Genomic DNA, 25,464 nt, shown 5'->3' with positions numbered 1-25,464 from the left:
GAACTGCTCATCTTTCTACCTCTGTCTTTCAAGTGCTGGGACCATAGGCATGAGCTATAATGCAGCAGTGTTTACTTTTGAAAAGGAGAAAAATTATCTGCCATGATTTACTTTTGATTTAGTTTAGAAACATATTTTGGGGGATGGAGAGACGGCTCAACCAGTAAGAGCACTGACTACTCTTCCAAAGGTTCTGAGTTCAAATCCCAGCAACCACATGGTGGTTCACAACCACCCATAATGAGACCTGACGCCCTCTGGTACATCCGAAGACAGCTACAGTGTACTTATGTATAATAATAAATAAATCTTTGGGACAGAGCAAGCAGGGACTGAGCGATAGGGGTTGACTGGAGCGAGTGGGCCGACTGGAGCAAACAAAGGTCCTAAAAAAAAAAATTTCAATTCCCAACAACCAGATGAAGGCTCACAACCATATGTACAGCTACAGTGTACTCATATAAATTAAATAAATAAATAAATCTTTAGAAACATAGTTTATATACTAAAAATAGGAAAAACAAGGCTAAATAAAACAGACCCTGTTTATGGTGTTCTCTCCCTGTCAGCTGGTCTATGCAAGGCTCTGACAGTACAAATGAGCAGACAGCATGTCTACATTTAAGAGCCAAGGAAGACTGGACATCCCAAGCAAACAGTTAAATACAAAAGTAAAGCCAATAGTAAGAATTACAAGTAGCTGTCAGTCACTAACAGCAGTTCCTACCCCCAAGCCTTGTTAAAATGACAGTATGAAAAGGACTTTAGGACAGAGGAGGCACAGTGGCTCAGGGAGCACACCTCGTCAGCAAGCGCACAGACAGAAGGCCAGCAGCAAGAGCGGGAAGACTGAGATGGTCCCTCACGGTGCGCCTGGGCAGACAGGAGGAGGCATGGCACGAGAAAGGGGGTGACAGGGCTGGGGACACCTAATTCCCACCATCTCTAGGGAAACAGAAGACACAGATCTCTGGTAAACCCAAGCTGCACTGCATGGCTTTGGGGCTGAAAGAGCAAAAGTGGAAATGACTCAAGCTGTGGGGCTAAAATGACAACTGTCCAAATGTCGGATCCTGAGATCCTTTGTCCCGGTCCCTTAAATACCAGAGGCCAAGCAGGCACTGCTGTGCTTGTACCTCAGGAAGAACCCAGGAAGTAGTCTCTGAAGAAAACCAAAGGTCCTGAGGCACTGGTATCTGGAAACAGTGGCTCAAAGGATCAAAAGGAAAACGTCCAGGGGACAAGACAAGGTGCAAAGGGATTCCCAGGCAGCAGTCCACTGCCTCACTCTCACACAGGGAACCCAGGAGCAGCCCCTGTTCATGGTCACAGAGTCCTCAGGAACACATTGCTCCACTCTTACAGAGGATTTATAGGCAGCCTCCACTGCCTCATTCTTAAGCAAGAACGGACTGCCAAAGGTGCCCTTATCCAACCAAGACCATCATTCAAGGATACCTTCCACTGTAGAGAAAGTGAGTAAAGCTAAGAAGAAACCCTGCCCTCCAGGAACCATGAGGAAAAGATTCTACTGTGAACAGGCATTGTGGGCAAGGCAGGAGGAGAAATGCAACTGGACAGAGGCCCAACAGGGAGAGACTGAGGAGCACATCTGCCAACTGCAAAGGCAGTGTACTCAGAACTGCGTGAGGTCCGTAAAAAGACCTGCCCAGCAAAGCCAAAAGGGGCCATCTTACAGGCTGCTCACATCTCTTGTACTGAGTGAAACAGAGGCCATCCATCAGAGGGCTGTGGCATAGGGTTGACACGATCTGACTTGCATTTACAAGATCACTCTGATACAGGCTAGGAGACTTGCTGATTCCAGGGATTTAAAGAAACTCTGTTCAGTCATTAACTGACAACTAAGCAAGGCAAACCCAGATTTCTGTGGCTCCTTTAACAAAGAAATCAGACTTTATAGTTAGTCCAGAAGCCATACTACATAAACAACAAACTGCATGTGGGGAGCGGAGTTCAATAATTTCCACATTATCTTTAAAGTTTCTAGCTTTCAACAACAAAAATGGAGGTGAGGGGCACACGGGGGTGACGAAGCACATGGGGGTGAGGGGCACATGGGGGAGAGGGGCACATGGGGTAAGGAACACCTTGTATGTGCTGGGGATGGACTAATAGAACCTGCCTTAGGCACAGCTTCCTGCATGCAGTCATAAAGATGCTTAGCAGCTGACAATGGGGGAAGGGTGCTGTACACACAGAATGAACTAAACCTACCACTCAGTACAAAGGGAAAGAGAGCAGAGCAGAGACGGACCCTGAGCACGGGGAAACCCCGAAGCAGCTATCAGAGCATTCCACTTACATGCAATGCTCAGAAGCAGCCCTACAGTGCTACAGTGGCTGGCGGTACGAGGAGAGAGGCAGCAGGCAGGGAGTTTCCTTTTGGTGTGAAGGACCTGAGAGTTAGACGGTGGTGACAACATGATTCTGGATACACGAGAAGCCACTGGATTATATCCTTTAAAGGACAGAGTTTCTGACAAAGTTGTTTTTTAAACATTGAATTAAGGCTCACATGATGCACTTATCTAGAAGACTTGACTCTACCATTCCTGCCTTCCAGGTGGGGACATTCTCTGGGGGCTGGGGCCAGCTGGACTGTCCAGACTCCCATCCTGAAGTGTGCTCCTCATAATGAGGTTGACCATACAGACTGTTGCTCCTCATGAGATCCAGTTAACATTTCTGGCAGGAGTCTTAGGGAGCGTGTGCCAAGATTATCACGGAAACACTTTCTGCATTAGGTGCTCAGCTTCATGGAACTTATATTTTTATCAATCTTTATATCTTTTCATTTGTTTCCAAATTTTGGTATTGAGTTGGAGGTAACAAGTTGGTTCTGGGAGCCAACTTGCAGAAGCCATTCCTGCAAAGCTGAGCCACAGGGGTCAGAAAGACCAGAGTACTGTCAAGGTCACACCCCACACCTGAGAAGACTGCCTACTAAATAGACCCCTGTCTCAAAAAACAAAATGAGGAGAGAAAGAGAGAGAGACACACACAGAAAGAGAGAGAGATAGTTTAAACCTAACTCATGAAGTAAAAATGAAACATATCTGTTTGTTTTACATTAAAAAATATGAATGGCATATTCATTTCGAGGCAAGAAGGGAGAATCAGAGCCCCTAGGGTTGAGTTACAGGTGGTCATGACTGCGTTGCATGGGTGCTGGAAATCAAACTCAGGCCCTCTGGAAGAACAGTATGGTTTTTAATTGCCAAGCCACCTCTGCAGCCCCACAAATGGCATATTAAATGACATAAAAACTCCTCAGCTTTCATTTTCCTTCAGCACTGATTGAAACAAAACAAAACAAAACAAGGAGAGCAATGTTACCACAGTTTCATTTTCTGTCGGCTAAATGAGAAGCACGTGTTTTTAAAGGTCTCCCATCTACTCTTTCCCAGGGAACCTGGCCTTGCATCTCAGCTACAGACTACAATTTGATGTCTATCATACTGCACTTGAATTCCAGAGTATTTCCTAGGTTTGTGCCCAAAGACTGCAGTAACAAGATGCTGAGTGATGTTGTATGCTTAAAGCCTTTTCCTCTTATACCTTCCTAACTGCTAAATTCAACCTCACAGGCCCCACAGACATGAGAGGCACCAGGCCGACTTGACACCAGAGAATGGAGTTCTCTCTTTGATCAAGCACCTGGAAGCGAGCACTCCTACAACCTTGCTTTGCCGGTTTAGCCTGCCAAGAATCACAGATGGCTTAGGATGTTGTCCTTGGTTGTCAGCACACCAGTTGCTTCCGTTCTACTTGACTTCCTGCTAGCAAAGGATATGCTAGTAAGTCTTCTGTACACCCTCTGTGCTTTCAGAATCAATTCTGAAGTTTATGTAAAACCAACGGTACTGTAACATACAAAACACCCAGGGAAGGAAACATCACACAAACAAAGGAAGAATAAGACTATTAAGAAGTTTTATGACATTTTCTCAAAGTTGTACATTTTAACAGTGCTATCCTAGGAAGGTCAAAAACTCTCTTACCTCGTTGCCTCCAGGGGGGCATGCATGGGGACTAGGAAATCCTGAAGGAGACATTTCAAACCCAGCAAAAGACTTCCTACATCCCCAAATACAGTCAAAGGAGAAATAGAAAACAAACAAACAAAATCCTCCAAACTAAAACAAAACCCACCAATCTGGATTCAATCAGATAAAATGTCAACTTCAAAGGTGCTAGAGAGACTTTAATGCTCACGTTTCTCTCTGAGGTCAACGAAGACTCTCACACTGACCATATCAAGGATCTGAAGATAGTAAATGTGTGTGCAAAGCTGTGAAAAGGGAAGAGTGTGTGTCCTAATAATCTTTTTTAGTGATGTCAAGATAGAGTCCAAGCACCATGCAAAAAACCTAACCATTATCATGGCTCTGAAGAAAGCTTTACATAAAAATAAATAAATAATCTCAGAATAAAAAGAAAGGAGAGGAAGTGGAAGGAGGAAAGAAAGGAGGGTGCTGGGAAGGAAGGTGGGAGAGGAAAAGCGGAGAGGGAGAGAGCTCTTGGGCAGGGAAGAACCATGCAATCTGTTAGGAAGCAGCTGTTCTGGGTGAAGCAAAGATTTAGCCCCCAGTGCTTAGCAACCAAAGCAAAGAAAGAGGACCAGTAGGAGGCGAACCCCACTTCTGAAATGGGACTGAGGCAGACTCTCACAGGGCCAGCGGGGCCTTTCAGAATGTACAGTGCCCTTTAAGCGAGGTTTACAAAAGCTTTATCTGCCTTGAGCTGTCATTTATGAAGACTGAAGCTGAGTGGTCTCAGTTACATGACTTAACAGCTAAGACTGACTCTGGGGTATTTAAGATGCACTGTGCAGCATTCCAGCATGTCACTGCTAGCCACATATGGCTATTTAAAGAAAAATTAACATGGAACAAAACTGAAAAACTCAGTCCTTTAGGCATCCTGGTCACATCCCAGGTAACCCTGGGTATAGTAAGGATCAGGGCAGACCCCAATCTGCTCCTTGACTATGGACACAATGTGACCAGCCTATTGTCACAGCAATGGGTAAATAAGGAATTTGTCAGCAGGTATAATAAACTGTTGCACATCTACACAGTCAGTCTTGACATAACAGATAGAAATAATCTAGTAAGTAGGCTGCAAGAAGTCAGGATACGGGAACCTGAATCAGATTACTATAGGAAAAGTCAGTCTGAAATGACTATGCAGTGGATAGATAGCGCTGTGTATTCTAGAAAAAAGGCAAGCCTATAAGACAAGTAGGAGGTCAGGATCTACTGAGGCCTGCAAGGCTGAGAGAGGGAGGAATAGGGTTTTTTTGTTTTGTTTTGTTTTTGTTTTTGATTTTCGAGACAGGGTTTCTCTGTGTAGCTGTGGCTGTCCTGGAACTCACTCTATACACCAGGCTGGCCTCGAACTCAGAAATTCACCTGCCTCTGCCTCCCGAGCTGGGACTAAAGGCGTGCCCCACCATGCCCGGCTGGAACAGGTTTTGATAGGACACCATCCTGGTATATAGTGGCACAGTCATCTGTGAAACTGTTCACCAATGCACAACACCTTGAGTAGCCAACTAATGCAAGTTGTAGACTCAGGCTGATGCTGTTAAGTCAGCGTGGCTTCAGCAGTGTAGAGATATGCCACCCTGTACAGATTACTGATAGGAAGGCAGGCAGGCATGAGAATGTCCTTCTCACTGGTCTGTTGTGAGCTAGAAAGCCGTCCAGAAACTGTAGTGAGGAGCAGATGAATGATGGCATATGGTTATGGGCAGCCATGCAAGGAACAGACAGGCACGCCGACCTTTCCTTCACTTCCAAACTGTCACTTGATTCCCACCCAAGAATACCACTGTGTTCCATAAGAAGGTGACAACATACTAAGCTGGGCGTGTACCTCTAGTCACAGATACAGAGGAGGCTGACACAGGAGGATTGCTTTAGAGCTGGAGTTTGAGATCACCCTAGGCAACACAACTGAGGCCTTATGTTAAAGAAAGTAAGTGGCCAGGGGGTTCAATGTCAGTCAGCTTACATAGCAAGACCCTCTGCCTTTAAAAAATTAAATAAATAAATTTTAAACAAACAAACAAACAAATAAATAAACATAAAAAAGCAAAGCCACACACAGCTTCTCCCTCACTGGGGATAATTCTGTGTTAAGGGGCCTAGAAGTCAGATTTGCAGGAGCACAGCCAATGGGAAGACAAGACAGTACACATCCGATTGCTGTCTCCCTTTGCTCTGTGTAAGCCCGAATATCTTCACCTTTCAGCTACATGTCTGGCCTTTTGCCTTCTATTTTTAAGAAAAGAAAATACAGCTACTGGGGATATGAATAAAAGAGACTACGTTTTGACTTCAGTCTGACATCCTCAGGCAGTTCCAGCCACTGTGCAAACACTGTGCTCTCTTGCTGCCATCTGAATGACGTCACTCACAGGAAACTGGCTTATAGGCTCGCTTTCAAAGGGATCAGCCAGGAAAGCCCCAAGATGGGAGAACAGAGCTCGTAGGTAAGGCTTGGGTCATCACCAGACTCAAACTACTGTCAGACAGGAAGTCATTCATTTCAAGAATGAACAGTAGACATGTGCTCACTTAAGAAAAAACAAGAATCATTTGATACATTAACATAATGTAACATATGCCATATGTGTATCAAATAGTTCCACATGTAAATTACATATTTTTAAACCAATCAGAACTGAAATCAATGTTTGAAAATGTGGCAGGATGCTCAGAAAATTACTTCCTGATTTATACACATTAATGCCTTAGGTATGTCTGTTATTTTTGTTGCCCAATAATTGTGATGGGAAGTGGAGAGGGTTTCCTCTGTTAAGAAAAATATCACAGATACTGTTACTGCCCAAGAGTGTTTAGATTAGAATAGGAAGCTCTCATTTCCTCTTTGGAAAGTTGAAAACAGCACACATTGCCATCTAACACTGTGTGTTTCCTCTCACTTCATAGATATAAACATAAATGAACAACAGTACCAAACGAGAGCATTGCCTTGGATAGCAAGCTCACACTTACACTTATTTACAGATACAATTCATTTACGAAGAAATGCAGTGAGCTTGGGTTAGTAAACAAAGAAATAAACAAGAAATCTGAAGACCACTCCTTTCTTTTGTTAGTTGAAAAGTTAGTGAAAACATTCAGAACTTGGATTCCAACTCCTTCACTTGAAGTGTGTTGCTCATTAGCCTCACATTCGCCCCCTTAAGTTAGCATCTACAGGATCCCCATCCTTCCAACCCCCCCCCCCCCAGCTTCCTTCTCCACCCTTCCTGGAGGTGAACATTAAGCAGCATCCTTTGAGGACATCTGCAAACTACCTGTCTCTAAACTCAAATCTGAATTTAATCAGAGCACACCATGTTTTCACTCAAATCCCACTTCTCTTTGCTCTGGCAGCTTCGATGTGTCTGTCCTCACACCCGAGAGCTCTTCCTACACACTCAATGATGGAAGATCTTTGCTTTAGTCCAGTTTGTTAGTGCTGCCTCGCCTTACGCACTCTGCCTTTAAGATCTCACTTTTCCTTACATCATGAAAACATGCTTTCTGTGAATGGTTATACCTGATAATTCCTGAACTTCTAAATTTCACCAATCCATAACTACCAGAAAAACTTCTCAATGAATACAAAGACTTTCAGGAGAGCCCCTCACTGTCCCCTCTGTCATATATCCCATGTACACGGGTGTCTCAAAGGCTCTTGGACTTCATCATCTGAACAAAGTCTTCTGCTGTTTTTTATAGATGTGGTCTTCCTTGCCCATTCTAAAATTTCTATCTTATAAATTTCCCTCCTTTTTGTATTTTGGTCATTATATGTTTTTTAGCTTCAATTTCATTGTTTTAAACTCTTTCATAGACAGCAGGTTTTAAATTCAAGTGAATATAATCAAATGGAACAGAAAATTAACTTAAAATGTCATGGGCAATGTGGTAGCATATGCCTGTACTCTCAACACTTGGAAGATGAAGGTGGAGGCAGGAGGCTCTAGAGCTATGATGTATGGTAAGACCCTGTCTCACAAAGAAAAATCTGGAAGCACAAACCTATGTGTAATGAGAACTCTAGAATTTTGGTTTCTTAAAAAACAAAAACAAAAAAAAAAACCCACAGAAATATAGTAAGAATGCTTTCTTTAAATCCCAGGAGTGAGGATAGAAGGCTACTTTATAGCAGCTATGACTTGCTCTCTCACTATGTCTCTCTATCCTTTCTCTCCTATCCAGTGATAGGGGGTAAAACCAAGGGGGGGGGGGAATAAAGGGTGGGAAAAAGAAGAACCTACAAAGTAGCAAAGACCAGCTATAAGCAAAGAAGAAACAAGAAAATAGAAATTAGATTTAAAGATCTCTATCTTTCTCTCTTCCCGGTATCCTTCTTTCGCTCCTATCTAGTGATAGGAGGTGAAATGGGGAGGGGAGATAAAGAGTGAGAAAAAAGAAGAACCTACAAAGTAGCAAAGACCAGCAACACTATTGTGCCAGCCACTTGGCTGACTGAGGCAGGAAGAATCTTGAGATTAAGCCCAGCCTGAACCACAGAGCAAGCCTGATTGCTAGACTGCAGAGCTAAACTGGACACTTAATAGGAATTTATCTCAAAATGAAGTGTGAAAAGGACTGGGGCTGCAGCTTAGAGGTAGCAGGCTCCTGGGCATGCATAAGAGCCCAGCATCCATCCCCAGTCCTACAACCAAACCAAATCAAACCTTAAAAACCCTTTGGAGCATTCCCTCAGTTGGTGCAACACTACACAAGCAGGTGTTGTGCACCCAATGATGAGCCATGCCCAAAAGCCCTCCCAATGTGCTGTCACTGTGAAAATGTGGGGAAACAACAGCATTTGTCCTGGGGCTGCTGCTCATCAACCACAGAGCACCACAGAAAGAACTGCATGGCTGCTCCTACAAGCTCCCAAGAACAACGCATCACTAGCTCTATCCTAGATGCAGAAGGGAAGGGACCTGGCAATCAAAGCTGAAGGAAAGAAGAAGTCACCACTCTCTGCTGAAAAAGCTCTCCCAGTTCAAGATTAGTCCAAGACAGGTGCCCGGAGAGCAGCAAAAGACAAGCCCTAACTGAAAGTGCTCACACGGTGTGCACATGCTCTGGTGGGATCCCCGCTCTCACCCTGATCAGGAGGCGGATTTGGGAAGACAGTGAGTGAGTGGTGAGGCCAGTACTCACTCAGTTCTACCTACTCCGAAACCTAAGCTCCTTCCTTCCCTTGGGCGAGACAGACAGAGTAAGGAAAGAAACCCTAGATCCAGCTTTGCTAACGAACGGTTATCTGACCTTGAACAAATAATCCTATGCCTCAGCTATAAATCAAGGTGATGGCTTAGCCGACCTCAAAGATTCCTTCCTGCTCTCTGTTCTGGGCTTCAAAAGCTTCCTCCTCCCTTCAAAGCACACCCAACATGCCTGTAGTAAGGAGGGCATTCAGCAGAAACTTGTCTTGCTTGTGTTCTGTCTTGTATATCCTCTGCTTGCTGGCAGAGTCCCTCGGGGATAGGGCTGTTTTTTTTTTTTTTCCTTTCCTTTTCTTTCTCTTTTTTTTTTTTCCTTTTTTGGCCTATAGCACTACTTCCCCCAAAGAAATATGTTGCTACTAGTCCTATAAAAATAGAGATTTCTAACACAACTACTTGTTACTGTATCCAACAGTTCTCAGATTCAATCAGCCTTTTAAAGGAAAATGGCATCAATCATTTCCAAAATTTACGTGCACACTACAGTAACAACAACTCAGCACATGGTACTGTGCCAATAGATAGCTCAGCTAGGGAGCTCTCTGGAGTATCAAGTTAGTGCTTAAGATGAGCCTTGCACTGAAGCAACTTCACAGGGCTTGTCCAGGAGGGGACTCAACAGAATTTCCAGAAACTCCTGTGAATAGCACAGGTCCACACATGAAGAAAAGCAAAGACCCTGTCTGGCCTTTCACACATGTGCCACAGCAGCAATCGTGCCTTACACGCAAAGCAACTTTTGCAGAAATGTCGATAAACATACAGCAAAAGCTCCGTATCCTTGGCTTTCGTCTCTCCTCGAGTTTTCCAGGACAAGGATGAAACCAATCAGTTCTACACTCAGAATCACCACCAGGTCTTTGGAATAAAGTCCTAGCTGTAGAAACCTGTCAAAGCTAATCTTGTTGAGTTTTAAACTACCCAGTGATACATAGTGAAACCCTGCCCCAAAGGAAAGGAGGAAGGAAAGATGAGGGCAGGGTGTGAAGAAAGGAAGAAGGTAAGATGAGCAAGCCATGAGGAACAAGTCAGTAAACAGCAGTTCTCCAATGGTTCCTCCCCCCCACCCCCCACCCCCGCCCCCTATTCTGCTTGAGTCCTGCCCTAACTTCACTCAGCGGTGGACTGTGCTTGGGACGTGTAAGCCCAATGAATCCCTTTCTCCCCAACTTGCTTTCAGTGTTTATCACAGCATTAGAAAGCAAACCAGGACACCTGGGGATTATCCCTAGGGCCTGTGCATGCTAGCCAAGCACTCTGCCATTCCCAGCTGTCTAAACAGAAAAACAAAGGTTAAAACAAAAGAGCAGAATTCTGCTGCTTCTTGGCTTCACCTGTGGGAGCCAGGCCCCATGAAGCCTGGACAAGGAAAGTCTATTCATGTCTGTCTGGGGGGGCAAGAGACCTCCAAAACTGTTAAAGGATAACTTTTTAAAAAATCTGTGAGTTTGACTCTTGCACATAGTACCAAATAAAATTGTGGTTTTTTTTTTTTTTGGAAAATTTAACAACCTATTAATTAAGCAAGGGAAGGAGGCGTATTACATAACCAGATCCTAAGAGAAGTATAGAAAGGTAGAAGTTCACATGGAATAAAGTTACATTGAGTGGAGATGCACAGAGGAAGCTTTTTCAGAAGTGTGCGGGGCTAACTGACCACCAGACAGCTTTTGGCATTCGTTTTGGGCAGCTCCTGGCTACCTGTGTCAGATCTCATCACACCAGAGTCAGACAGTCTTGATGCTGTACTGTATGTAGACCAGGGGCCTGGTGAGGACCAGCTACCTGTTTTGTAAGCAAGGTTTTATTAGAAAGCAGTAGGCTCCAGCATACTCACTGATGTAGCTGTGCTGCAGAGATAGCTGAGAGCCCTCTCACCCTGCTGTGCTTGCTTCCTGCATCCCTGTGTATTCCTCCCCCTCCCCCCTGCATAAATCATGGGTTGAAGGGAAGTTGTTGCTTTTCCCCAGCACCCAAAGCAGTTTTGTCTCACTTTAGATCCATCTGTGTTGAAAATCAGTGAACAAATACATGTGAGACATGTGATGATCAGATGTTGGGAGCGCTAGTCAGTGGATATATATTTTGACAAGGATGGTTTGCAGTGCAATAGTCATCTTTAGGCCAGATTGACATTTTGCAGTTTTCTTCTGCTACCATATTAAAATACAGAAGTAGGGCCTGTTCCTGTGGTCTGCTCAGCCTAGGCTCCTTTGCTCTGGAGCACAGAGCAGCTTGATGTGACACAGCACCTTTGTTCAGGTCTACCTTAAAGAACATCTTTAACTGTGCGAGCAGTTAGGACATTATTCTGGGCCAATGGATAGGTTGGTTACTGGACTAGTAACCAGTTTTAAGCAGAAGATTACAGGATTTATACTTGTTCTGTTTGCATTTTTACTGTTTAAGTCAATCTAGATGTTGTAAGAAAAACAGACTGCAAAGCCAGCTATGGGAACGCGCAATATGATCCCAGAACACTGGAGGCCAAGGTAGTAACAACTGCCTGGATCACATAGGAAGACCCTAGCTAAACAAACAAACAAACCAAACCAACAACAACAACAAAACCCAACCCAACAACAACACAAAAGGCAGACAGCAAGGTGGACAAAAGTAAAAGGAGAAACCTGGGTTAAGAGGTCAAGGCAAGCCTGGGAGCCAAGATCAGGCTGGCAAAGAGCTACTGCTGAGGTAGCCCTCATGGACACAGGACACAGGACATGCAGTTGAGACATCCAAGTGGAAGAGCTGAGAAGACCAGAGGAGACATACATCAGGTGAGGAGAAGGCTGGAGAGGAATCTGGTAGCTGGTCAGAAAGCATGGGACAATGAGCTGCCAGGGAGTGAATTCAGACAGAAAGGCAGGCTCTGCAAGCCTTTATTTAGAGGGAGAGAATAGAGCCAAACCCGGGCCCTGGGATACATCAATGGGAGAGAAGAGACAGCAGAGAATGAAAGGGCCAAACGGGAATGTAGTGTTACATATAACATAAAGCTGCAGGGAGTCACAGTCACCATGGAAGACAACTGATATGCACATGACATGCACATCAAAGGCGAGGGAATTTGACTGCCTGTACACCCGCTGTCCAGGAAGAGCAGAGCCTGGACCCTGGCCACCCTTACCCTGCTACTGTTATGTTTCCAGGCATTTACGATACAGACCCAGGTTTGTGCTGTGATCACAGACAAAGTCGAGCCTCGGGCCTTCAAAAGTTGAAAGTGGAGATGCTGCTTTTAAAGTATTTGCATACTACCTGTAAGAGGGACAGGGTTAATATCCAAGTATGGCAGAGACTGAGACAAGGCTCTGCTGCTGAGCATCCTGTCTCCTCTATGCACCAAATCAGTTTCACGCGAGTTCAAATGTCATTTCTCAGCAGAAGCACTAGTGCAGGTTAGACAGCAGTCTTTGGGTTCGGTTTGTTTTTAAGAGTTGCGTGCTTTCTTACTACTAGTGATTGTATGTGTGCGTGCGCATGTGTGTGAGTGCACAGCCATATAAAGGACAGAGGGCAGTGCAGGTATGCACTTGTTGCTTTCCACAGTGCTTTTTGAGTCTCTCACTGAACCTGGAGCTTTAGTTTCTGGCTGGACTGGCTGGTCGCAGGTTCTTAGAACCTGCCTGTCTCGGCATCCAGCACTGGGATTATAGGGACTCACCACAGCACCTGGCATTTATATGGATGCTAAGGATCCGAATTTTGGCCCTCCGACTTACACAGCAAGCATCTGCCAACCGAATCATCTCCCTTGCACCCCTACACCATCCTTCATGCTTTTAATCTGCCCTATTTGTAGGGTCAAAGTATTCCAAAAATACCTTCCAATTTTTAAATTAAATAGTAGATGTTAAAATATTTTATCAGTATATTTTGATGATTTATAATAAGCAATCAAAATACAGAGAATATAGAATTTTTTTCTAATAAACTATTTTGAAATAAAATAACTGCCAGGATTGAGGTATGTTAAATGACATTTCATATAATCTTTATAGCAGCTTAAATTTACATTTCAAACAAAATTGAAAATATATACCTCTAAGTAACTCAGTTATTTTGTTTTCTAAATCAAACAGCTTTCAAAACAATAATACATTTTCCTCTGATAAGCATGCACATCCATTATGGTGCAGGCAACTCTGGATGCAGGGGCTCCTGGCTGTGGAGCCTAGGAACTTATAGGAACTTGCTATACACAGAGCCTTGAACATCCGGAGCATTCCCATTGGAGTATCAATTTCATGGCTGGATTCCCTCAGGAGTCTGCAGTTGTCAAAGGTGTTCACTATGCAGAACGAACCTGAAACTGAGTCAGAGCTGTTCTTGCCCTGTATTACTAATCTACTGATCAATTAGATACTGAAGCAAGTGAGGAAACAAATGCAACTCCCCTGAGAGAGAACAAAGGACAGGACTGGGAAAGAGGGATGAGGATGAGGGGACACTCACTTGGTCTCCCTAGCTTATGTAAGGGGCGGGGCACTAAAGTCAGGAACTGTGTTAGTCTCCAGAGAGTCCAAGTATTCAGGAAAGATGGTATCGGCTAGAAGGGCAACCACGAACAAGCTAAGAGAACAACACACTGCCTTTTCTGTAGCACAGCCTGCAGGGATGTGTGGGACACCTGTACTGATTTATAAGATATTCGTACAAATCACAGGTCAGACCTCCTAAACTTGGCACAAGCCACGTATTAAACACACAGTTCTTTAGCTCTATAGGTCTCAAACAAGCTAAATGCAGCTCCTTAAGTTTGATATTAATCTTCCGGTAAATGGCAAGCTTTCAGCCCTGGGGCTTGCTCTTTGCTTTGAAGGAGCAGTAAAAAGAGCAGGTGCCAAGTGAAGACAAACGGTGCTGCGGAATGATTTGGTGCAAGAGTGGCAGGCAGACCATGGGGTCAGGAAGGAGAGCAGAGGCCAAGCTGCAGCTCAGCACTTGGCCTAGCAAGCCTGTGCACACTGGTCCCTGATGTGCAGGCACCTGGGAGAGTAATTTGGGCCCATTTCATATCTGCCTGTCAAATCTCAGCTACTAAGCTGGAACTCAGGGGCCTTGTGAGGCAGGCTTGTGAGTCAAGAGCACCTTCCTATCATCTAGCCACCATAGCTCCTCTTGATCTTGCTGTCCACAGTCCTCATTCCTTGGAACGATAGCAAACCTCTTCTGTCGGCTGGAGTACAGTTTGGGGGCAAAGTGCTTGGCCAGCACGAGGTGCAAAGCCCTGGTGTGATGCCCAATGCAAGAAAGGGCAGGAAAGGAGCATGCAGCCTCAAAACAGAACCAAAGAATGACATGGGTAAGAGGTCTCCTCAATTGTAAAATAGCCCACACACGCCCAACAATAAAATACAACAGAGAAACCAAGCAAGGTGGCACACACCCCTGCAAGCCTACTTACTATACAAGGCCTAGGGAGAGGCAGGTGGTGGTGGTGGTGGTGACTCACACCTTTAATCCCAGCATTGGGGTGGGGGTGGGGTGGGGTGGGGGCAGCAGAGGCAGAGGCAGGCAGATCTCTGTGAATTCAAGGCCAGTGCAAGTTCCAGGACAGCCAAGGTTACACTCGGTGAAACCCTGTCTTAAAACTACCACCACCACCCCCCAAAAGAAAGTAAGAAAGAAAGGAGGGGAGAAAGGAAAGGAAAGGAAAGGAAAGGAAAGGAAAGGAAAGGAAAGGAGAGGAGGTTGAGACAGGAAGACTAAGAGCTTGAGGCAGCACAGGCTACATAGCTCAAGTTCTAGACCAACCTGGTCAGGCAGTGAGATCCCATCTAGGAAAAGAAAAAAAGAAGCAATATAGTGGAAATGACTGCTATGTAGCCAAGGCTGTCTTACTGCCTCTGCCCCCGAATTCTGTAGTCGTGGGTATACCCAATGTGTCTGACAATTTTAGGTGATTTTTTTTCCTTCCAGTGTTAGGTAATGTACCCAGTGCCTGTGAATACTAGCTTTAGGTGACTTACTATGTTGGAGTTATTATACCTAAGATCGATTCTATAGGACCGGATACAATTTACTTATAGAACACCACGTCCCCATTCACAGTCAAGCACACTTGTTATGTCACCACCTTGGAGGCAAAGCCAAGATCAGGAGAGCTCTAGGTCATCCTTGGCTACACAGCAGATCCCTGGCCAGCCTGGGCTGCAAGAGACCCAGCCACACACACACAAAGGCAAAACTGAAAATTAAAAAAATCAAATCAAATCCACATATTTAACAATGTAACAGGAAAGACAGTGTTTCCAAATATGAATAGCATCTATGGGGGCAGAGTATGTATTTTTCCCCTTATACTTTGTAAAATACTGAAAATAAGAACATGGATATATATTTGTGTAATTAAAACATTTGTGCCATTTCTGCAAAAGGTCATTTCACAATGTAAAAAACATCAAAAGGAAAATATTTTTATTATTCACCCACTTCTTCCTGGACAGAAATGACATCAGCATGCACACATGTGCCCTGGCAGAACCTGCAGTCACCCTTGTTTCTTTCCTCTTCCTCACAACCCATATTTAAACTTATTACCAAGTCTATCTTCCTACCCACACCTGCCTCCTCTGTGCCACGTGGCACACGGGCTCTTGGCCTGTACTGTCCGCTCTGATACCACCCTGCACTCTGGAGCCTCCCTCTCGATGTGGCACTGGCTGCTCAAAAGTACCATAAGTATGCCCTGGGGAGAAGGAAGAGACTCCCCTTGACAGGAAGGCGCGAGCAAGAGGAGCATTTTCTTACAGTCCACCTGCGTCTTCACAGGTGGACATTAACTCTGACTCAGATCTGCTTCTTTACTGAACAGTCCTAGGACCTACCGAAGTCCTGATGCTGAAAAGCATAGCCTAGCACTGCCTTCCCTCGTGGGGACTGCCACAGCCTGTTCTAGCTGTTTCCAACTTAGATCCCATGCCATTCTCTTTGTAGAGACAACAACCTTTCCAAAGGGCAGCCCTGGCTTCCTCACTCTGCTGCTCATGATGGGCCAGGTTCTCACGCCTCCCTAGCACACACTTCCAGACCCTTCCCAATTGGCACTTGCTCTGCTCCATGAGACCCTCTCCCTGCGCTCTCAACAGGCACTCTCCTGCGGCTGCGATGCTACTCCCATTCTGTGGCTCACCCCATCCTTCCACCTAGTCTACAGACTCAAGCTCCAGTCTCTCCCCGAAGTCACTCTGGGTAGTTTACTAAATTTCTCACAGGCACCTAGCCCACTCTGGGGGAAGGGTCTCTCCTCCCAGGCACTCTCAAAGAGTCCTCCTCCTACAGCTCATGGTGCAGACCTGAAACCACCTTTCTTCCCGTTTTAACCCTGAGGATGAAGCAATGCTAATATATTATGTATTGTGTGCTGCAGCGTCTAGCACGGTGCCTGGCACACAGCTGATGCAACAAACAAATACCTATAAAGCCACAGAAATGTGGGAAGATGGGTAAAACGGCATGTGTGAGGCTGGGAAGAGGAGCATTCGACAATAGAGGAGAACAGCAGCTTCCTGTTTGAACAGCCTTCACTTTACTATCACTCAGAACAAACACTACAGAGTGCTGCAGCATCAGCCTCCTGAGACAACAGAAACTCAGTAGCAGGTGGAGGCTGGTGAAAAACAATCCACAGACAACCGAACTACTCCAACCAAGACTTCCATGATGGGAGGCTGGCAGCAGTGAGAGCCCACACTGCTCTCAAGTCTCCCTACTGGTAACACCCGTCACTTGTGCCAGCTCTACATGAAGGCTGCCTTACTGACTAAGAGAACACATCCCCATTTCTCTCCTTCTATAGACCAAAAGGTAAAGCACGGAAGCTCCTGGTGTAGAAGAACAATTCTTTAAGAATGACAATATGATAATCTAAACTACATGTCATTGCTGATAATCCTGATGATCCGGCTTCTTGAGTGTGCAACTTATTTCTAAAACATGCAAACTATAGTGAGTTAACTAGAAGAACACTAAGCCAGCAAGCTCTTAACCTGTGGGTCTCAGCTCCTTTGGGAGTTGAACAACCTTTTCACAGGGGTCGCATATCAGATATTTACATTACATAAATATCAGATATTTGTATTACGATAACAGTAGCAAAATTATAGTTATGAAGTAGTAACAAAAATAGTTTTATGGTTGGGGATCACAACATGAGGAACTGTATTAAAGGGTCACAGCATTAGGAAGGTTGAGAATCATTGTTCTAGACTCTTAGTTTTGATTTAGATTTCTGCTTAGTCGATAGTTTCAAGTTCTAGATTCTGAAATATTTCCCAGCAAAACAAGCAACAAAGCATATCTGAAGATTACTAGATTTCAAGCCTATGCTAAACAGCACAAACAACTGGCCAACAGAATACTGAGACATTACTCTACTGGGCCACAGAGCACACTATATCCACAGTGAATCTACAGTGCAGCAAAGCTACACAGAGCCCAAGGGCTGTCAACACTACCAGTTCAAAAACAAAAACTTGCTGTGCTCTTACCGGAATGTAGTAAATGCCCATCTTGGGGGATTCATTGGCAGTAAGAAGCATTCCTAAAAATAAATACAATGAACAAATTAAACAAGTGATGAGAAGTACTCATTTCTACAAAATGTAAAATGCTTGAGTTGCCCTTTAGCCAGTCTTGCCTTTTAGGCAAGAGACCTCAGTTGTGGGAGCTGCTGAGTCCCTGTCTGTGAACTACCCAGGCTTGATGAGCTAAAGCCATGAGCAGGCTCTGGAGAGGCACTCAGCTCCATACTAGGTCTGGGGAGTTTCCAGCTTCATATGTAAGGTGTACAATATGAGAATAATAATGAAGAGAAAGGCTCCCCTCCTGGAATCAGGAGTCAAGGAACCAAAAGGTCCAGCATCAGAATTTCTTCATTAAACTTCATAGCAGACTGCAGACTGAAATGATTATAGGAGTGTAATATAGAACTTACCTCAAAAGACCCACATGTCAGGGTCAAAGAGATGGTTCAGTGGCTAAAAGCACTTATTGCTTTTGTGAGGAGCCAGGTTCAGTTCCTGGCACACACTTGATGGTTCACAATGGTTCTGTACATGTTGTGCACATAGATACATTTTGGCAAAACATTCACACACATAAAATATTTTTAAGACCCATATGTCACTAAACAGCCCTTAGAGTGCCATGATCATTTTAGGGAGTTTTAAAAGAATGAACCACTAGAGAAATTAATTTTAGTTAAATTTAGTTTTCTAAAGTTTTCTGAAGCACCTTCAAGGTGGCAAGATATTCTACAGCTAACCCTCTCATAACTACACACAAAATCAGTTGACATCTCCTCAACCCTTTACAAGGTAATGCAGGATCCCTTATAAGCTTGTATGTGATCTCAGCAAGCATGGCACCCTTCAAAATAAATTCACCAGCCCCATATAATTTGGAGAATAAAAACTCCACTCAAAACAGAAAAGGCTTCTTATGTTATCAAATAAACCATTAAGTAGTCTAAATACCACCCAACAAAATGAAAAAAGAATTCCACCATCTACATGTACTGGCTCACCTTCTTGCTGCTTCTAACATAATGTCAAACAAATAGCAAAGGTGATTCCAAGAACAGCACAAAGGTCACTTAACACTTAAGACCATGGAGTTAACGTAGGCATTTTCTCTAATAAGCAGTAGTGGTTTTTGAGGAAACTGGCAGCATTACGAACAGCATTTCTACTAAGTTTCTCAAGATGCTACTGCTTATTGTTCCTAAGAGAAAACTTTTCAGAGAAGGAAAACAGCCCAGCAACTAGAGTCCAAGGCACTCTCCTCCAGTGTCAATGGTGACAGATCTGATAAAGCAGTGCCCTCCTTGGACACATGCCCGCATCAGAACTCATCTGGGTGTATGTCATGGAAAGGCTCACCAACACTCACAACACAAAACCAGAAACAGTGTTTATGGCAGGTCTGCTGGGGGGAGGGGGAGAGCTCCCTGAGCCATCTGCAATCCGCTACCAAGCTGGGAGATAAAAGCACAGAAAGAAAGGAACTTAAAGCTTGTAGGCAGCAGCTCAACACAGCAGTGTCAAGAAAGGACAGAACAAAACCACAGGCAGCGTTACACTTCACTAGGTATTCATCTTGACTGTAATGTACAAAAGAGTCAATCTGCAAAGGATTAGAAGGCTAAAAAGCGCAGGGATGAAAAGGAAGGCAATAGGCAGGTGGCTGGCTAACCATGTTTGAAAAGCACCACACTAAAACACACAGCTTCAATAGCACTCTCAATGGCTCAAGGCAGACATTCTGGGAAGAGGGGCAGCAGGGACACGTGTCATCTTCAGCTTCTCACTGACATATGAAGACTCCACTTTGTCAGTGCTATGTGCAAATGCCCCATGGTTGTTCCTCATGCCACCCTGTAGGAGGATGCTGACGGGGACAAGAGCTATGACATTTTCCACAGTCCTGCTTGTCTCCTGCAGCTCTCTCTGTGGTGGGTGAGAAAGCTGAGGGTCATAATGGGCATAATTAAGCCTGAAGCAGGTCTTTCTTAAGTCCAAAGCCCACCTTCTTCCCTTCTGCCAATGGCTCTGGACCTTTGGCCCTGCTTTAACAGGCTGGGGTGGGACTCACACATGTGTCATCTTTACATGCTTCCTGTGTCGTCACACCATGCACACTGGGTCCCAGAGCTGTGCTGCCTCTGACAGTGCCCTGACCTGCAGAATGGCTGGCTGCTCCATGTAAGAAACTGCAAAGAGCCGTGTGAGCAGTCATGTAAGGGCCAGGAAGGCAAAATCATTTCAATATTCTGAGCTGCCTTGCAAGTACAAACAAACTATTACTAAACATGTGCCATGATTAGGTCTGAATTATTCCAAAAATGAATGTGTGGAAAAGAATGAGGTTTTACCTTCTCTAAACTATGGTTAAGCACACAGTGATGAAGACAAAGCACAGAGTGGAGGGAAGATAGGTACGGTAAAGCCAGTGCAGAGCACAACCTCTGAGCACAGCAAGGAGCCCAAGCCAACCTGCGAGGCCAGCACACACTGTCTTGTGAAACAATTATTGGCCTGCCTGGCGTACTTCTCTAAGTCATTTGACAGAAAAAGCCCTTCCTTGTCCAAACTACACATGGTAAAAGAGTCCTGAACACACTGAACCAACTTTACCCTCCCCACAAGGATGATCTGCTGGAATGATACTTGGCATGCAGAGCCTGCAGCTTGCCTTGAGGTGCCTTCATGATTTTTTCCCCAAAATACAAGGTTTCTCTGTGTAGCCATGGCTGTCCTAGAACTAGGTCTGTAGACCAGGCTGGCCTCAAATTCAAGACATTTACTGACCTCTGTAAAAGTAATTTTTATTTTCCTGGTGTAATTGTCATCTTGGAGGCTGACTGCCTCCATGTGCTAACCTAGGCCTAGTCCTGGAAGCTTCTAATCTAGACCTAGAATGTTTCAGCCTCTGAGACTTACTGCTGAATAAGCTCACCCTTGCTAGTTCCTTCTGATCTCTGGCTGGCTGGTCCTATTCAGCTGTTCTGGCTCACTCCTCTTCAAGCTGACTGATTCAAGCTAGCTTCTCTCAGTTTCTTAAAAAATTGCCCTCACTTTGTCCATATGTTCTAATCTTCTGATTCTCTCTGCAGTCTATCTCTTTATTACTGTCCTGGTAAAACTGCCTGCCTTCTCTCTCTGCGCTCTCTTAAGTAGCTTCCCTTTCCTCCCTCTTCTCATGAGAGTTGGGCATATTCTATTCTATCAAATCTTTCTCTGGTTCATCACTTTGTCTGCCAATCAATAAGACATCACTTATAACTGGGGGTGCTTCCTTCTACAAACTAACTTTACCTTCATTGTTTAGGATTAAAGGTGTGTACTAAGGCATGTCTGTATTCCAGCCAAGAGGATTAAAGGTGTGTGCTAAAGAGCTGAGCCACATGACAAGTAGAAAAAGGGTTTTCAGTAAATATCACACTCTCAGGGTTCACAGTGTGATCACACATTCTGCTACATGCCTCTGCCCCCCAAGTGCTGGGATTAAAGGTACAGGCCACACCTGGCTTGTCCATAATCCTTAACCTAAACACATTTCATCAAGCAGGTAGACCTAACTGAATTCTATCAAGTTGGGGGACCTCACTACTAAATTCAATCAACCCTTCAATGCTACTTTAGGTTCAGCACGGGATAGAAAACAAGCTAAGTGACACCGGGAGGAACAACCACATATATTCAAGAGACATACACTCTACCAGACTAAGTCTGACCTTATAAAAGTTAACACGATGAGGAAGAGGAAATGTGTGTTTGTGCTGGGGGGAGGGGGGTATATTCCAGAGTGAAGTCCCCTTATTACTCTCTGCCGCCCTTTCAGACTGCTTCTCCCTCACCTACCAATCTTTCTCCTCCCCCTTTTCCATCTACTACTTCACTGAGCTCACTGAGCTTCTGTGTAGCCCAGAATCCACGTGAGGGCATTTTAATACCTCAGCACCTTCCCCTCAATGAGTCCCTCAACTTTGCAGAAGTGACCACACCCATCAGCATAAGATCCAGCAACTCTCACAAATGAAATGACAAGGCCCTCCACCGCCTGCCCCTCCCCACTAGGAGCATGTAACTAGAGTCCACTTCAGAAGGTTCTAACCAAGGCCTTGCCCTATACCAGGCAGGTAACTAACCCTGGTAAACTACCCTACTTCTATGACCACTTGTGGTGCAAGACAGAGGGCTGGATATGATGTCACCAGCCCACAACTGCAGTACGCAGAAGGCTGAGGCAGAGGATCATGAGTTTGAAGCCTGGTTGGGCAAGAAACTGCTTCAGGGAAGCTGCTGAAATATATAGGGAGAATCTCAATAAAACAAAAATAAACAAGCAAGCAAGCAATAAATAAACAAACCCAAAAGCCAGATAGAAAGAACAAATTCTGGGCCACTGATTACACAGGATTATAATACGATAAGTGATAGACTTGTATTTCTCACTCATACTCAAAGCTGTGAGTAGTCTGCTCTTTCCTCCAGGCCCCAGCTACAAGCCACAGGCTCTGTCTCAGGCTCGACCTGCGCATCAGTAATGCATGGTTCTTTGATGCTGCTGTATCCAAGCCTGTGAAGAGTCTCCATTCACTCTTCTCCCCATTGCTCGAAATGGAATGGCTTCTGCTATTTCAAGTCTCATATGTCCCCTTGGGTCTTCATACCCACTCTGGCTTCTTCAATGATCAATCTGTACTTACTTAAGAACATTCTTACCTGCTAACCTAGACATATACGTTACGGTGTACCAGGTGTTGAACAGTGGCAAACTATCACCACCCCTCGTTGTCAATGCCTAATACATAAATGCCAGAAACACACATGCTGGCTTGCTCAACTCAGGACACTATTTCATGGGTACTGCAGCTCTAAGGCAGCCCACTCTTTATCTGTGTGGGCCCTCTGGTGACAGATGGAGCCCAGCTGGTCAGGTGACCACCTGCACCCACCTGTCCTTTCCCTTCAGCCCTCCTACGACCCTGTTACTCTTCTGACATTGTCTTCTTGGTGAATCACCTTACCCACCAAGCCACTCTAATCCCATTCCATGACTGCCCTCCACATAAGACCCTGAAAGCCTCCCCTGCTCCTCCACCCCACCCCCAACTCTGGCTCACGACTCCCTGTGACATGCTGGCACAGTACTGTCCGCATGTGTGCAGTGGGACACATCAGGCTTTCCTCTCTACCCCGTCAACAGAGGACAGGGCTTGAGAGTGGGAGGGTTCTCTCATTCTTTTCTCAGACCCCATTTGAGACCTGCCCTGAAGGTACTGCTGAATTTCGAAACCTATCATATAATTTGCTGAACAGTACCTGATGCAGAATATCTCCAAACCTTTATTACCATCCTCCTTCAAATCTCTAACCTCAATTTCCACATGCCATTACTAATCACATAAAAGAATACACCAAAATAGCATTTCACCTGCCACCTGCCTACATTTGTTACTAGTTTCTACTAATAGCTAGGCGGGCTGAGCACTGAGTCATGAGCGCCCTTTCTGAATCATCCATACCACTTCCTGTCCTTTCTTCTTCCAAGTAGATGAAAAACTCAAGAACTATCCTGAGCAATCCAAGTGTGATCTTAGGACGCAAACACAGTTTAAAACTCAAGCGCAGGAGCGTGAGCCTACCTGAGCTGGGATAGAGGCAAACATCATTAAGATCATGTTCTGGCTCCAATGAAGTAAATATTTTCCCCTAAAACAGTAAGCAAAAAGTAAATTACTGAAATCATCAAAGACAGCTTTTAGCAATGGCACATAGAGAAAATAAAATGGAGACACAACCCAGATAGTGCCACATAAAAGAAAGAAGCTAATGGAAAGGACTCAGACTCAAAAATCTTCTCTGTCTTATCAGCATATCAGACGGTCTTGTTTTAGAAATGAATTGACCTGTTCAAAACAAAACAGAAGAAGACTCAAAGTCTCAGAGGGGCCAGGGCACAGTAGAAGACATTAGGGTTAAAGGGAAGCTACGTAGCAGTGCCACCAAACCCCAGAGACAACCAAGTACAACCCAGAATCCCGTGAGGCCGGAGCATCAGTCACTATATGGTGAAGGCTCCAACATTCCACTTTAAGTGTGGGGAAACATCTACTGTACTATTGAAAACTAAGAAGAAGGCCCAGAAGTAGGCAAGAGTGGAAAAAGACAAGAAAAAAGAGAAACAAGGAAAGCAGGTCACACAAAGCCAGGTAATCTGTTAGTCAAGAGGAAGCACTTAGTCTTAAGAAACAAAAAGTACCAAAATAAAATTGATTGCTGTAATTACAGTGTGATGTCTTCAAATGGGGATGCTGACAAGTTCTGCCAGCTCTTGCAGCGATAAGTCATTACCAGAAGACACCAGGATGTGGTGCACCCAGGGCAGAAGTGGGTGGAGCTGGAGACCAGGCAGGATGGTTATTTCGAGGTTGGTGAAAATAGGTAGCCAAGTTCTTGTTCAACAGTGAAGCTCGCCTAGCCAGCTCCCACTGAAGTGGGAAGGAGAGGGCAAAGAAAAGAGGAAGAGAACAAGAACTACGACAGCATGGGTCAACAGAGGCAAAGGGGTCATTGGTCCCAGAAACCCGGGGCACGGGAAACACAGTCAAAAGGGGTCTTGAAGGACACATCCAAATGGAGCTACTGCTAGGCTTAGGTAGGATGGGAGCCAGGTCAAACGAACACCTTTATACTATCTTGGGAGTTCTTGGAAATACGAGCTAGTACGGTAGCACACAAATATAATCCCAACATTCAGAAAGTAGAGGTAGGATGGTGAGTTTGAGGCTTGTGTGGGTTCCATACTGAGTTCCAGGTAAGCCTTATCTACATAGTCAAACTATCTCTAAACACACACCATGTATGTACTTATACAATGAAAAACAGTAAGACAACTGATTAGTGGTGTTGTTGTTATTATTATTTTGATCCAGAGTCTCACTGCATAGTCCAAGCTGGCCTCAAACTCTTGGTTCTCCTGCCTCAGTCAGCCTCTTAAGTGTGGAAGTGTGCAAGTACACTCTGCATAGGGAAATAGTGTTTTTCTATCAATTAGTTAGGGTTGCTGAAAAATTATTGATCTAAGATATGAAAAGTCTCCCAGGAGCCCTCAAAACCCTCAAACTCAAAGCCTACCAAGCAGAATGCTTAACCCCTGCAAGCATCAGGGTAGTGTTTCCAAGAACTCAGGAAAGCCTTGAGCTGGTCATCTGCTGCTAAGTTAAACAGTAACTAGAATGGATACATCTCAAGACAGAGCCAGAGGAATAAAGTAAGGTCACCACTTCTGGAGATTAAACTGCAATACTTAGAAATAAAATCTTTTTTTTCTTTTTTTTTTTTTTTTTTTTGGTTTTTCGAGACAGGGTTTCTCTGTGTAGCCCTGGCTGTCCTGGAACTCCCTTTGTAGACCAAGCTGGCCTCGAACTCAGAAATCCGCCTGCCTCTGCCTCCCGAGTGCTGGGATTAAAGGCATGCGCCACCACGCCCGGCAGAAATAAAATCTTGAGAACTTATTTTTATTTTATGTGTATTAGTGTTAGCCTGAGTTGTTAGCCTATGCAAACTGTGCATGCAGTGCCTGGAAAGTCCAGAAGAAGGTGTCTGCGCCTCTGAGAGTGAAGTTACAAAAAGTTGTGAGCTGTCATGTGGATGCTGAGAATT

The 25,464-nt window shown here is 44.7% G+C and overlaps 1 protein-coding gene across 1 annotated transcript in view; it reads right to left on the bottom strand.

Moving 5' to 3' along the window:
• The window catches only part of Nol10 (nucleolar protein 10), an 82,420-nt gene that overhangs the window by 33,137 nt on the left and 23,819 nt on the right, over nucleotides 1-25,464 (bottom strand). The window contains exons 12-13 of the mRNA XM_021178984.3: nucleotides 23,445-23,511; nucleotides 17,785-17,837 (exon numbers count right to left, since the gene is read on the bottom strand). Of these exons, the coding sequence (XP_021034643.1) occupies nucleotides 17,785-17,837; nucleotides 23,445-23,511 (120 nt within the window). The remainder of the gene's footprint in view (nucleotides 1-17,784; nucleotides 17,838-23,444; nucleotides 23,512-25,464) is intronic.

This window comes from Mus caroli, unplaced genomic scaffold (assembly GCF_978045245.1).
Source record: "Mus caroli unplaced genomic scaffold, Mus_caroli_1 scaffold_14, whole genome shotgun sequence".
Lineage (NCBI taxonomy): Eukaryota > Metazoa > Chordata > Mammalia > Rodentia > Muridae > Mus > Mus caroli.
Note: the sequence above shows the minus strand (reverse complement) of the source record. Positions and strands in the feature narration are given on the sequence as shown.